This window comes from Mya arenaria, chromosome 10 (assembly GCF_026914265.1).
Source record: "Mya arenaria isolate MELC-2E11 chromosome 10, ASM2691426v1".
Taxonomy (NCBI): Eukaryota; Metazoa; Mollusca; class Bivalvia; order Myida; family Myidae; genus Mya; species Mya arenaria.
The window spans coordinates 4,820,948-4,836,631 of NC_069131.1; the positions used below are offsets into that span (position 1 = coordinate 4,820,948).

The 15,684-nt window shown below is 36.2% G+C and overlaps 2 protein-coding genes across 2 annotated transcripts in view; one reads left to right on the forward strand and one right to left on the reverse strand.

The window, feature by feature from the left end:
* The window catches only part of LOC128205514 (structural maintenance of chromosomes flexible hinge domain-containing protein 1-like), a 91,840-nt gene extending 85,461 nt beyond the window's left edge, over positions 1–6,379 (reverse strand). The window contains exons 1-2 of the mRNA XM_052907225.1: positions 6,235–6,379; positions 649–865 (exon numbers count right to left, since the gene is read on the reverse strand). Of these exons, the coding sequence (XP_052763185.1) occupies positions 649–813 (165 nt within the window). The 5' untranslated portion in view covers positions 814–865; positions 6,235–6,379. The remainder of the gene's footprint in view (positions 1–648; positions 866–6,234) is intronic.
* Positions 6,380–6,994: 615 nt separating this feature from the next.
* On the forward strand, positions 6,995–11,591 carry LOC128206942 (uncharacterized). The gene is made up of 4 exons (XM_052909687.1): positions 6,995–7,117; positions 7,521–8,305; positions 8,430–8,605; positions 8,821–11,591. Exons 2-4 carry the CDS (start codon positions 7,534–7,536, stop codon positions 9,706–9,708), a joined length of 1,836 nt encoding a protein of 611 aa, XP_052765647.1. The 5' UTR covers positions 6,995–7,117; positions 7,521–7,533; the 3' UTR covers positions 9,709–11,591.
* The last annotated feature ends 4,093 nt before the right edge of the window (positions 11,592–15,684 follow it).

Below are 15,684 nucleotides of genomic sequence, written 5' to 3' on the forward strand. Positions count from 1 at the left end.
ATAACAAACCTGGAATGATAATTTGTCCGTATTTATCGCTGTTATTGTACTTCGTCATAACCCGGAAATAAACCGGAAGTCACCATGCCGCAAAGGCTTATGGTCTATTGGAAAGTCGAGAATTGACTGTTTCTCTCAAAAAGGATACGGGTGTTAAAGTGTACATTAAGGGCTATTGCATCTATGACCCAGGTATTTTGTTAGTAACTTTACTTATGAAGAAGTTATAATGTACAACGATAATTGGTCTTTGTTTACATTTTCGACGGACGAACATTCTTCACTTGGTTTGTATTAAAGCAGTAGGTACTTTTGTATTTTGTCAAACCTTATTTTATGATGATGATGAACATGTTAAAGTATGTGTAAAATATAATTTTGGCTTGTTTAACCGATTTATTTTTACTTTTATGAGCTCCTATCATCAAGCCACTGTGCTCCTTTCCGTCTTATAAATATTCTGGCAGAAACACTGAAGAGGTCTGAATAAACATTCAACTACGAAAGGAACCGTTAGCGAAGATAACCTCATGACTGTTGACCAGCTTTTAAATTTATGAATGCAAATTAGAATAATTAGAACCTTCGTAAACATAAACAATGCGGTAAATGTTCCATTGCATTTTGCAACATTACTCATGCACAAACCTCAATAATTTTAGCTTTCAAATCCGAAAATGATAATATCTTCTGCGTGCTTATTGTCTTTTCAGGTGCATCCTTTTCCCTTCGATCGTAAACAAAAATAAATCCATCATCTTTTGCTTGGCTTGGTGCCGCCATTTTTGTCAGAAACTCAGCCATAACGTCCATATTTATAACGGTCGTCAAAATCCCAGCAGCGGTTACTTTCCCTTTTAGGCCTCTGCAATAATATCGAACAGTGTTTAGTTTCAACGTTTTCCAAATGTTTAAAAAATCAAGCATCTTTTTAAGAATTTTAGGACATTGTTTTACGATATAAATATCATAAGAAGAATCAATGGTTCAGAATAGTGTCTAGGGGGAATACAAATCTAGAAGTATCGTACGGCATACATTGTACAACAATATATGCAATTCTTTAAACAACCATACGACAATGTTTGTAATTGCATGTGAAGCTCCAATAGTGTAGATCCAGCTTAATTACAATAACGGCATTGGTTACCATTGCTCCTATAAAGGCTGAACAAATACTTCGATTATAGCAGTATGTTGACCTCATCGTCGGCAACCTAAATTCCGTTATGTTTCATAAATGACTGACAAATCTCGTTTAAATGAAAATGCGTGAGGCGGAGGAGACAACTCTTCTTCCAACGCATCCGCATGTTACAATGAAATAGATATCAATTTCCCGTACTGTCAGTAGAGGCCATGACTGTTGGCAAAAAGTATTGTACAGAATAGGCAGAGCCGGTTTAGTTCTGGTACCTTGCGAAACCAAGAAAACTACCTCTTTAATTATTCATATTAACGAGATTTTTCTCGCCAAATCGCCCAATGTACACAGATATCCGACGATGGTAAGACCTCAACAAGCGTAGCTTCATAAAAAGGTATTGGCTGACTTTATGGCTTTTCCATGTAGATCCCATTGTTTCATTAGTGTTAATTGATTGCTATTTTTTTGTTTTTACAGAAACGTTTAAGGACTATAGATATGCGATTCTTAAACCGATGTATGTAAGTTATTAGGGATGGCAACGAGTAGTAAAATTAATACTCGAGTACTCGGAAAAATTGATTTATGTTCGCAAAGACAAGATTGTGTATACATGTATCGTTAATGACGTATATTGTGCGTTGGTCGTATTATTGGTCATTTTCACCTTTAAAGTAAACTTTATTACGTATTTAAACAAAAAATGATATAAAAAGAAAACAAATGTTGTTTCAGGCTTTTAATTAAGCTTATTCGTTTCATTTTATACAAGTTTGGACTGCAGAAATGAACAACAATTGAAATTACAATGAACGAAAATTAACAGCATACATAAAAAGTGAACGAAGTTCAGTTGTTCACTCTACAAATTATTTTTTTAAATTGATAGTTTTTCGTTCTGTGTAATTCTTGTTTACCTCATCAATATTCATAATTCTTGATTTAAAATATCAACCAATCAATTGTGATAATCATTGCAAAAATAGTTAAAATACGCCATTTAAGAAATCAATTCACGATACTCTTTCGCTCGTTAGCGTCCACTGTTTGGTGAAAGGTCTCTAATTGGTATACAATAGGATTATGTAGGTGAAAGTACCGCTATCAAAACTTCGCTAATTGACATCAGTGCTAATTTAAAATAGGGGTCCTTTGTTGACAGTTTGCAACTATCACAACAACTGTCAACTAATTGATTTAGGTCAATTGTGTACACAGCGGGGATTAGAGGGACCGTAAATTGTCCTATTGGCAACTAACCAGATCTGATATTTTGTCTGTAAATCGTGTATTTGGTGATTTTTAAACTTAAAGTTATATGTGCGGAAGCTGTAAAAAGTCACCACGCACTCCCATTTAATGTTGTCATAATTTTCAGTTTTACAGAGGCTGAGAACAGGAGTCTTTGATTTACATAATCACAGGCGATTGCCCTGTGCCATTAAACGGGGTTTATGTTTAAACTTTTGGCTACTGAGATTGTTTCTGTAGTTTTTCACATAAATATTTATATTTCAACTGTTGGAAGAAATTTACACCAGAAAACTGCTTAAAAACTAAAGTGAAAATGATATGGGACATGCCTTTTTTGTATAGACTTAAAAGGAAGACATAACGATGACTAATTTGTACCGGCCAATCAAAAATGGAACATATAATCTGAGGGATATCATTTTTCTATATGGTGACAAAACTTAGTACCTTTTCAAGAGGATATTTTCTATACATACATGTGCTGAATATATATATATATATACTTTTATTGTTTACGCCACCTCTATTATGCTATGATGAATAATGAAAATGTCTTCCGCCGGAAACTTTATTTGGCAACACGTCGGCGTGGAATCATTTCCTGTTTTTACAGATTTTTAGCGTAAAAAGTCCGACAACCAATCCACGAATTCGGAGAGCATTTAAGCGAGATCATGCCGTCTAAAATACATAAAACTATCGTTTTTGTTGACTTTAACGAAGGAAATATAATTCCGTCCACAGGGAACCATATCTAGAAAAAAGTATTATTCCATTTTCAGGCGTATACAGAGAGTTACTTTCAGAAACCGTACATACATGAATGAATATAGAGTTGTTAGTTGCGCTCTTTCTTTTTTATGGAACAATATCGTGGAAAGTGTTGTTGTTGTTGTTGTTTTTTAAAAAAACCCCGGTTTGTTGACGTTTTCCTGCTTCGCGTGCAACCGTTTCAGCAGGTGCGCGTGACGTAGTTCCTACCATTGTCTTAGTGTTATCGCAAATAATAATGCTTAAAACTCACACTAGTGTTATCAAAGTTAGCAATTTTAGGGAAGTACACTTTTAATTTTTAGGCAGACTTTTTACTAGCTTGATTAAGGCTCGGAATCAGGGGAAAACTTGTAATCATATGTATATATGGACATGTATATACAAGAGTTAAACTCAATTGTGAACTTGCAGTCATATTTGAAATACACGTCGGTCAATGCGTGCGGCAAGGTGAATGCCTTTTGCCTTTTTTATTTTCAATCGGTACATCAATAAATAAGAAAAGGTTTAACAATAAAAAGGCGCTACAGGTATTGATACAGAATTTTTAAAACTCTTCTTACTGATAAACACTGACGATATAGTTACATTTGATGTTTCTGCAGAAAAATACAATTAAAAACTAAGGTATTAAATTTTCGAAAAGGTGGCAGAATTTCAGTCAATTTAAGAACTTTTAGATATAGTAAACACTTTTACGTATCTATGAGTTATCTTTACTTCAGGCGACTCATTTATGCAAGTCACAATTACATTATCTGAACAGGTAAAGAGGGCAATAATTAAATGAAAAAATATATGTAAGTAAATTCATTAATATTACACCATGTCATAACTTAGAATTATTCGAAACACTTATTAAACCAATAGAATTTATACAGGTCCGAAATTTGGGATGCCGTGAAAGATTTGAAATCGAACGTATGCATACGATTTTCATTACATCAGTACTAGGTATCAAAACAACAACACAACGTGATTTTGTCTATGTGGAGACTGGAAGGTTAGATTTGTTCTTCTGGTAAACATAATACGACTAGGGGCCCAACGTAGTATAATTTTGCGAGATTTTAAGTGAGGGACAAATACGATGCGGAACATGGCGGATTATTTGAATAATTAGATGTGTTCGAAGGAAATTTGGACCTGGGAAGTAAGTTTATAATTTATATCGCAATGTAACTACGCCTACCAGGAGGCCAGACTCAGGTAAGATCCTATTATTTTAACTTATTTTTCTAGAGGCCTGAACAAGTAAAGAAAAGTAATTGAGTGTATAAGCTGAACGATTGGTTTTTTTGACAAAGTGAAAATAGACAATTACGTCACTTGAAACTTTTAGTCAAATTATACCGTATTATTATGGACGTATTTTAGCAATATTTTATCGAGTGTTTGCATCTATATCTTGACGACGTCTTGTGCACTTAGAATGGGAACTTAATGGCAAATTTTGTTATTTCCAATGCCAGAGAAAGAATGCTGATAACGACACTATTCTGCAAAGTAGGATGTGCAAAACGCTAAGAAAATGATTAGGTTGAACCACAAAACATTTCTATTACATTCCCATCGCTTTATTGACTACTTCTAGTGACCTTGATCATTGAGGAAAGTGAAGAAACTCTAAATTCGATACAACTCATTCAGCCATACAATTAAAACGTCACTTGCGCATGATGTTAACTGACGACCGGGGGGCCATACGGGTTGAAGGGAAGTGCACACGGGGTTGAATGACGAGTTTGTTTCAAGGAAGCCTGTATACAATGTCTCAGATAACTGCCAAGTATTGTTCACATACAGCGCAATTTTATATGTTTGTTTGTAGGTGTTTCGAGTCATCTGGCATGTCTGGGAAACTAAACGAATATAAATAGCTGGTACGTTCGCAACATCATTCTTCACATAGTCATTAAGAACTCATAAAAAAAATCGAACTGTTTCTTTGAACATTGGGAACAAATGACAGTTTATACAAACGAAAACAATCCAATGGTACTCAAAAACTGTTAATAGTATATTATATAACAGTTATAGTTTTTCACTTATGCATTATTGTTGGTGTTACATTATGTCTAAATACAGACTATTACTATTCTTGTATATATCAGCCCGCGTGGTAGAGCTGACAGTTCTTTCTTGATAGTTGCACAACATAGCTAGTATTTCTATATTAAATATATAACCTCACATCTGTGCTTTCATCTATTAGTCACTTGACTATATGACTTCACAATCATCATTACAGGTGGTTACGTAAAAACCCCACTGATAAAGGCAATTCACTATTTAGTAGTAATTATCTCTGGCCGTAGGAAGATTAGATAACTATCGTCACGTCTTTGTGTCGAAATTTTCTCTTATTTGGCATAATGTTATAACTTATATGAAAAACTAAAGAAACAAGCACAGTAGCCAAAATTTAAACATAACCCGTTTAATGGCACAGGATAAACGCCAAAGACATAGAACACAAAAACAAACAAAAAATCACACACAATTAACATGGAACAACAGCACAAAACTCAACAAATTGCACAGCTAGTGCATATATACTATATAAAAAGAAGTAGGTATGTTTATCAAGGATTGTTAGGTACCGCCTTGGAACGATCAGAATAATATAAATATACAGGGGGGTTAAACCAGTCTACGTGCACAAACCTCACTCTTATCCACAGCCTATCGAGTCATAGGCAGATTGTATTTGCGTTCATGTGATCTCGAGTTAAAACTGGAATAGACTTACACTTTATAATCATACCTCGGCGATTATAACTCTTAATATTTAATAAATGTATGGATTTCCGATACTATTTCTTGTCTTCTCGGGTGGGTGACAGCAACATGGCGCACAATTTTTAGGTTTAAAGAAAATGTAACAACATTGCATTTTGCTGCTTGTCTGGTAGTATAATATATCGTCATAAAAACCTGTGACATTTAAGGTACTGTCGTCATTTAATTCGTGGCACCAACGTAAACAATAACAAATGTAAACGTATGTTTACTTAAATTTTGTTCACGTAAACATCGCATACCATAATATTTCTTACCTTTCTTATATCCTTCCGATGGTATTAACTCCAGTTTCTTAAATTTATTTTCCGCCAGTCTGTCACGAGATGGATATTGTTTTTGTCTTTTAATAAAAGAATGATAAATATGAGTAAAAGAAAACGCTTAAAAGGAAGGCTTGTTCATAATCTTAACCCAACATATACCCCATACCCCTTCAGTTTAAAATGAGTTTATGGACTTTAAAGTGACACTCGTATTTAAAATCAACACGCACACACGCACACACACACACACACACACACACACACACATGTATAACAAACATACATTTTGAATGATAAACCTTTAACTATTTACTTAAAAATACATTTATGGAAAATTTTAAATTCTATTGACAAGATTGTGTTCGTAATAGCTGAAAATGCACAAATATTAAAAGACGCTTGATTGCTCATAAGGTAAAAATATCGTGTTTTCTGTAGCTTTACTTCAAATTAAACACTTTATCCTTCTTAAGAAACCCTTGAATTTGATATTTATTCATCCTTTTCGGCAAATTAAAATAATTGTTTTAATTATGATTCTGCTTAATTGGGAGTAAGAGTGCAACTTTAAAAAATAATCTGCAGGCTACGGCAGTGAATGATATAGATCTGGGCAATGTGATTGCGTATAACTTCACGCTTACAACTTCATTGCCTTACATGCCTCAGTGCATTGAGAATGCCGCAATTTACTTCCTTCTTTTTGCAGCGCTTGCAGCGATAAAGTCAAGCCGATTGTTCTATAAATAGGCCGAGCTCAGCCCGGGACTATAATTCATGTTTAATATAAGGCGTTATTTTCCACTACTTGTATTCACATTAATCGTTTGTAAACAATGTAATGTGTGAGTTTTAAATGGAGAAATTGTAATGGGTATGTTAAACTGTTCATTAATTCTTATTTAACTGATATTATCAAGAAGACAGGTTTACTTTTTTAATCGGTACATATATGGCTAAAGATTAACGTTTTTCTTTAATAGGGAAACCAGTACATATTTCTATTTAAATTTCGTGACTTATTTGAGTGTGATTTTGACTTCGTACTACTTAAACAAAGTTTATTTATAAAAACGAACGCATAGGATATTCCCATGTTGGATTCCTGCATACACTCGTTACTCATAATACTCTAATATATATATTGTGTAATGTTCTAAAGAATTATTACCAAACTTGTAAATAATATAATCATTAAGCATAAATGTATATGAACACAATGTTTAGAAAAGGACAAGAAGGCACGTCGGCCTAACTAGTTTTGACTTTTTTTGTAGGAATAACCAAATAATGGAGACAATAACAAGGACAACCATACCGGCCAGCGCCTACCCACGGTACAGATACGCAGGGAAGTACGTCAAACCGTTTATCAAAAGATGTCAGAAACTACTACAAAAATGTGGAATTAGGGATGACTTTAGTCTTCCTAAATTTGAAAGTGTTATACTAAATATACAGGCTCCACAAGATACAATTCTGATCCACAATGAGCAGTTAGTGGTTACAAAACCAGCAATAAGTCAAGTCAGCAAGGAGTACCTTACAGTTGCCGAGTATGTAGAGGAGGTTCTAGCGTCATCCTCAGATACGAGCGTTAAGGACCCGGTAATTTTCATTGCCAGTCATACCAGCGCGAGGCGAGAGGGAAACATCCCCGGTCATTACCGGAAGTTCATCGTTCTGATTTCAGAAGAAGAAACCCCACAGCAGTTTTCATGCGCAGATAATGAGTACATTTGCGTGACATCTCGAGCAAAGTTTTCCGATACTATTTCTTGTCTTCTTGAGCGAATAGTTTTCAGATTTTTGGAAGAAAGGTTGAATGTGCTCAATGTGTTTCGAAACATCGGGCATGATGTTGAATTAGAAGCAGCATCCAGTTGGTCAAAACAAAAATACATTTCTGCATTGTACAACGCAGCTTCAGACCTTGGGAGATTTCTGAATCCTGAAAAAAGCCCCATAGAAGATGTTCCAGTGTCAGCCAAAAGTTTTTACAAACGAAGGAGCTCGAACAAACTTGAACTGGGTGAGCTGCAAAAGAACCATTTTAACTGCGGTAAGAAATATTTATTTAGATAATCTTAGCATCTGCTTTCTTTTATTTGTGTTATTTTGTTAAACCTTTATACGTTAAACATTATCCATTTTTACGAGTGTCTATTTTATCTATTTGTGTTTAGGTCGGCCAGATATGTCAGAAGAAGAGGTTTTTACAACACATGTAGAACTAGCACGTGCAAACCTACAGAAGATCAGAGAGACGATATCGGAGGGGGTATCTATGTACGGAAGAAGCAAGGTCCCTGATTTGGAACGACCCCAGGTCGGCACGAAGCCACGACAGGTGACCGATGAGGTACCAATTAACGAAGCTGCATATTTGTAAAATATAGACTGCTGTTAGTGGCATATAACTTAAAAATAATGACATTATAAACAAAGCGAAAACTAGTAACTGTATTTTGTAATATTAATATTGTTAAACATAATAATTTTTTGCAATTGCATGTAAGTTATCTCATTACATCATGGAATTTGAATAAAACGTATACAATTGTTTTCACCTTATAGATGGCGAGGGCTGTGTTCGACAATGTTCATAATGCAGTTGGATGCGGATACCGCCTGGGGTCATTCAACATCTTCGTTAAAGAAACGGAAATTGAACAATATTCAGAAGAAACGATCCAAGATATTCGTTCTGTCCTCAAACCCTACGGAATCACTGACTTTATCTTGAGAAGCGATCCGAAGGAAGTTATGATGTTTTCTGGTTGCAAAGTTGGAAGTGCAATATCCGCAATGGGCGTTGGGACGCTAGGCGGATTTGCCCGGAAAGGTAACGAAACTTGTGCTCTTATTGCTAAACATGTTGCCGGAGAAGTCACTCACTTGTCCTTGATTGATGAAAGAAATAATGATGAAATAGTAATTGGAACAATACTCACCCCAAGCGTAGACACTCCTCTGGTCGATTTACCTGTTGATATTGCAGCAGCAACTTTGAACAACGTTACAACAGACACGCTGTTTAAGAATTCCGAAAAAGAACCAATGCAAAGTAGACTGTTTGATTTTATCAGTGGAGACATTGACTTCCTAGAAGGGTTGCATGTTTACATATGGGGTGCGAAGACTAATCCAGGATCAGGAAAAATAACAATGGCAGAATTCATTAGAAATACCTTCACAAAGTGTATCGCTATTGAAGATTTAGATCCAGATGAGGTTGATGGCGATGAAAATCCACAACATTTTGCAAAAGAAGGTGACAGTGGTTCTATTGTGTGCGCTGATGACATGGACGGCCAATGTGTGCATGTGATTTCAATGTTAATGGGTCTGAAGCTAAATCGTGCAACAGAGAAAAGTATCCCAAGACAATACATGTCCTTCTATTTGCAACAAGGTCTGACACAATTACAACATGAACATGGAGAACCATTTCAACTATGTTAAAAATATTTTATTAATTGAATGAATGTACATTTGAAGGAAAAACTATATAACAGGTATTTGTTGGTGTACATACATGAAGTAGTTTTGCTTTAATTGCTATTTGCTATTCCTTTCATTATTTCATATACCTCCTACGTTTTCATTTCGTTTGATTATGATTGTATTTTTTGTACACGTTCATACATTTTATTTTCGAATGCATTATACTCCATTAATTGCATAACTTTGTTAATATATTATTAATAAGACCTTGAGATTTAGTAAGCACCTTATTTAGATAAAAGTTCATAAATAGAATTTCATGGTTAATTTCATTACCTTCGCTGCTAGATTGTCGGACAATGCTAGTACAAGCAAAAAACTCGGCATCATTGATAACGTATCCTCTGAACCCACACTGTGTGTAGTTTGGTTTGCTGTTCTCTTGTCAATATTTCCAAACATCCGCTGTTGACCGTCAATGAGTATTTGATCGCCGGTGAGTTCCGAAATCCTTCTGTCGATAACTGTCGATGAGGGCCCCCAAATATTGTCTGACCTTCACTTTCGGTTAGTGCCGGGAAACCATTGATATTCCATGACTGTCGGTGAGTGCTCCTTATACTGCCAGTTCTAAAATAGAACAAAAGTCAACACCCGATTGTCGGCCGTCCCTGCCCCAACAGAACAACATAACGTGGCATAGGTGCACAGCGATACACGAAGTTCACAACGACTTTATTATAAAACAAATAAAATATTGTATTATAATAATGACACTTAACCGCATAGTCCATCGCTGGGCTAAACCTTAAAGGGATCATGACCTTAAAACCGCTCATACAATGATCAGTTATTAGATACTATGGATTGCTCAGGGGCGTCCAAGAGGGTACCACCATGCATCCTTTCGTTACTATAAAGCCGCAAAACGTTACTTTCGACGAATACAGAAAACTAAGCAAATCGAGGAGAAAACTAAACGCTTGATTGTTGAAATACAGCGGCCAGACTTGCTTACAAATAAATCTGGAAACGACTGAGGAAGAGGAAAAGAAACACGCGTGTCGAAAAAATAACATACTCTGGTGAAAATGAAATCAACTGTTTTAAAAGCTATCTTTTTAAAGTGTTTGAGGCAAATGATGGGCTATCGAATAGTTATAAAATGAAAATAGTTGTGATCATAATACAGATTACCTATCATTAGACTTTACCGTTAAGGAGGTACAGCGTGCAATCAAACCATTAGAGAAACACAAAGCCCATGAAAAGACACCATTTAAAACACAAACGTTCTGTATAGTGGTCAGGATGTGTTATCTACTGGTACCATTTAAACGAACGCGGAATAGCTTTCTAAATGGAAAACCAGAATACTTATCCCGTTATACAAAGGCAAAGGTAAGCTTAAAACCGACCCGCGTAGCTATAGGCCTATCTCTCAGATGTCATGTTTTAGTAAAGTATACTCAATACCTGGTACTTTTTATTATCAAGTCAATCACTATTCAATCACTTCCAGAATAATGTAATTTACTTAGTTTGAGTTTACGAATTAGAAGTAAATTAATTTCCTTAGTTAAATGAAATGAACGCTAGGTGGCGTTGTAAGTTAGCACGAAGAAAACGAGGTATTGGTCAGTGAATTGGTCATTCAGTTTCGGACAGTCAAACGGACAAGACTTAACTTTCTTTAAAAGATTTACAGTTTTTGATGGGCCTTGTGTTGCATGGTTATAAATGTTTCACGATTGTGGATATGTATAACAAATACAACATATTTTTTCATAGTTTGTGGAAACGTTTCAATTTGTAGAATATTTTAGTGTATTCGATATTGATAACTTGAAATATATGTATGTTTCTGATTGTATTTACATGTGTGTGCATTATGTTGTTCAGTTGACTGTCCAGATGCTTATTCAAATACAGTATTTGTATTTCTCAAAATGTTGTTTCGTTTTTTGTTAGAAAAAACTAGTATCCACCACAAATATAGTGGTCAGTCATAAGTCTTAAGGTGTGTGTGGCAAGGTCATGAGGTCAATGAAATAAGTGAATGGAGTTGTACGTCAGGAAACTGTATTATTGGTGCATATAACATGCAAGGGATTGGGTATCATTAGATTGAAAGAACCAGTACTCTGCTCATGAGCATGCTTGATAAGGAATTTGCATTTTATTTTGCGTGTCACACAGGACGTTTTCTGAAGTTGGGTAAACTAGGAATTACCTTAAAACTGGTGCGCATTCTGTTTTCCACATACAATGACTTAAAGCATACGGGAAGTTATCTGAAGAAATCGCAGTCCTTAAATCCGTCAGACAGAAGGAGTGTTCTGATTTTTTTTTTAATTATCTCGTTTACATTGATGAACTCCTACATCAATTTGAAAATAGCAACCTAGGGTGTCAAACAATGAATAGTATTCCTTGAATTTACAGAGCATGCTAGACATAGTGATACACTTCTGCTCCGAGTGGAAAATTGACATGAACTTGAAAATCGACCGTTATTATATTCAGCTTAAAAAAACTGTACCGCCATTTAATACTTTATTGTTATACTTTCTCATTCAGGTTAATAAAACAAACCATCTAATGTAACAGACAGGTTGTTATGAATGGAAGCAAATACGTTTTAGTTCATATTACTTGGTGCACCAAGTGGTCGTTTCAAAGCCTTAAGTGCACATTCAGTGCTCCTAAAAATATCTCCATTTTGTGATGAATGCATACATATTCATATATATGTATATATATGCAGTAAGTGACAGTGCATTGTTGAGCTGGAGTGTATATACTCCATAGAGTTAATATGAAACAATTCTTTGTTAAAATTTCTGAAACACTATCCGTAGACAGCATAATGTTAAATGTTTGTCTGTATTTAGTTCAATACATTTTGGGTTTTTTCTTTAAATTTTCTGTTCATTGTTTGACAAATATCAGCTCCTGGTGAAAATAATGACAATTAATTGAATTAAATTCAACAAAAGTCAGCTGATCAAATAGTTGTGGTCTCCCTAGCGTTTCCGAGCCTTCAGAGTTAACTTCTACACTAATATCTGGCTCATGAGTACCTTTGGTCACTGAGTGCATTCCTGAATAATACACATAGTATCTCTAACGACTTTAAAAGGACAATAATGGTAAGTAGTTGTGTCAGTACCAGGGGCGTAGCTTGGCAAAAATGAATGTGAAGGCTCCGTTGTTCTAGGGGGGTTGGCGGGCATGCCCCCCCCCCGAACATTTTTGAAATCCCATATCGCCGCAGCTGTATTTTGGGGAATTTTTTGAAGGAAAATCATTTTTATAATTTTGCAGTTTTTGTCAAGCTTAAAAGTATATTCCATACTTGTTCTAAAGCATTTCAAATTTTCAACAAAAAATAAATAAACGATAATTGAAAAACTCTTCGTACTCTATTCAGAATATATTTAAAACATGAATATATAACCGACCATGTCAATAAAAGTAATCAGACTAAGAAACCGGAACTGCTTAGAAATCGTACAAATCAAACACTTTCTGTAGCAAAGGCCGGCTACACTTGCTTCAGAAAAAGTTAAGCTTCCTGCACTTCCTTGAAGCGAATGTATTTATAACATTATTAATGTCGACGTCCATGTCCTTGTGAATATGCAGTAATGCCAACGATGACATCCTGTCTGTGCTCATGGTCGACCGCAAATAGTTCTTGATTCGTTTCATAGCACTAAACGATCGTTCGCATGATGCTGATGTCGGTGGCATTGTCAACAGTACTCCGAGAATGCCATAAATACACGGGTACAAATCTTTGCTCGTCTGTAGGAGCGTATCTTGGAGCCGAGGCTGTCTACTGTCCGCGATATTCCACCGAACTCTCCACCTCGCAACTTCATTACCGAAAGCTTCAAACGAATGCTGGAGATATGGAGCATATGCGGCATATATGGACGGAAGCATTTCATCTTGTAGACCTGGCAATCGGTTTGGCAGAAGATACTGTGCCGCGAAGCGGTCTTCATTGCTTAAAATACGGGTCTCCATTTCCTGTATCAAATGGTCAAGGAATACATTGAACAGTGTTATTCTCCAATAGTCGGAAACTGTATCTACATCCGGGTTAGCGCGGTGATTTTGCCTACCAGCCCTTCTTGGTGTCGACGGGATTATATCAAATTCCGCGGCAACGTTTGTAGCTTTTTCAAAGAGAGCGCCCCACACTTCTGGGTCGTTTCGCTCATTGTTTATTAGCTAAATGACGACCTAAGTCTCACCAATTGCATGCAATAGAACGTTATCTTCTTTTTGCAATAGGTTGGTTAAAGCAACCGTGGAACTAAGCACATGTTCAGCCACTATCAATGCTATAATGAATTCAAAGCAAAGTATCCCTGCCAGATACTGCCCTGCTTTGTTATCTCCGTCGTCAAGTGTGTGAAATACAACGGGAAATGCGTTCTTGAATGTCGCCAGGGCATCGGCGCGACTCGACCACCTTGTTTCGCACAAAGTACGCAGTTTCGTTCGCTGCTCCATTTCCTCTTTAGTGGTGGCATCTCCAGACAACTCGTCCACGAACGTTGCTAGCCGTTTCGCAGAGTAATCGAACAGAAAACTTCTGTCCTAGACAGTTGTCATCATTGTTCGAACACAAGGAATATTGGAGCTGTGAACCAACGCGAGATTCAGGCAATGCGCTTTGCAGTGTACGTAGTGATGCGGTGAGTTTTCACGAACAAGATCCTGAACTCCTCGGTATTTCCCCCACATGTTTGATGCCCCATCGTAACTCTGCGTTCGCACTTTTAAGACGTCAAGGTCGGCTTCCTGGAGAAATGACATAATATTGGCACAAAGTTCAATTCCTTTGAAAGAGGCACACTGAACGAAGCCGCTAGCTATGTGCTCCGACAGAATTTCATCATTTGTGCAAATGCAGTAAGTATTGCGTAGAAATTACTAGTTTCCTCTGTATGCCCTCGTAGTGGTATGTTTCGCTTTGCACAGAGAACTATTATTTAAATTATTCTATGCAAGACATGTCTGTTGTTCTCCACTGTTGTCCTAGCGGAGTCCGACAGTTTCTTGTTAATAGACTCACTTTTTCCAAACTGTATGTCTTGATAACTTTCAGATCGAGCGGAAGCATTATTATGACAAGTTTCATTTTCATGACGTTTTATAAACGATGACAAGTTCTTCCAATCAGTCATACCAGATGTAAACGTCTTCTCTCGGCCATCAGTACTTCCAAACAGGCAACAGTTCTATTTTATGTCATACGCTGTTCACACGTCGCAAGGTCAGACGCATTAATTTAAAAACTATGACACAGAAATGCAGCAGGCACATACCGAAATGGGAATGGGTAGGACAGCCAAGACGACCAGGTTTCAGTCAGAAGACGTCGCTTCGTTTCCTCATCAGTTGCACAGAAGCTAGAACCGCCAATATCCGGATATGGAGGGTCCTGGTCGTCCATGTCAAGTTGTTACAATTTCAAATCAAGCGCTCAAAAAACTTTGATCTGACTTCCTTGGTCACTTGGAAGTTTCGTTACCACACTACTTCGAACCAGTTATGAAAACCTTCGATTTTTTTAATAGTGTTATTCAATACGGACTTATTTTCATATTCGATGTGTTCGCCGCAGATCGACACTATACCATACCCCCCTAACCCTTCAATTTTTATTGCATTTTTGAAACTTTTATTTTTTTCATTTTTGAGAAAAATGTGTAGGCACGTGCCTACAGTGCCTAAAGGAAGCTACGCCCCTGAGTACGACAGCCGTATATTTAATGTAAACCATGCGTGCATAACTTCTCACAAACACCCTTAGTTAAGCGACGGCTTTATCTTTCAGTGAATGGCTATATTTCTTAAAGGTTTATAGTTTTTTTTTCAAAATGATCTAATTTTTCTATATATATATAGTTAACACACCCGTTATAAACATGGTCACATGAACGTAGCTGATATCATATTACGTTAAATTGACTG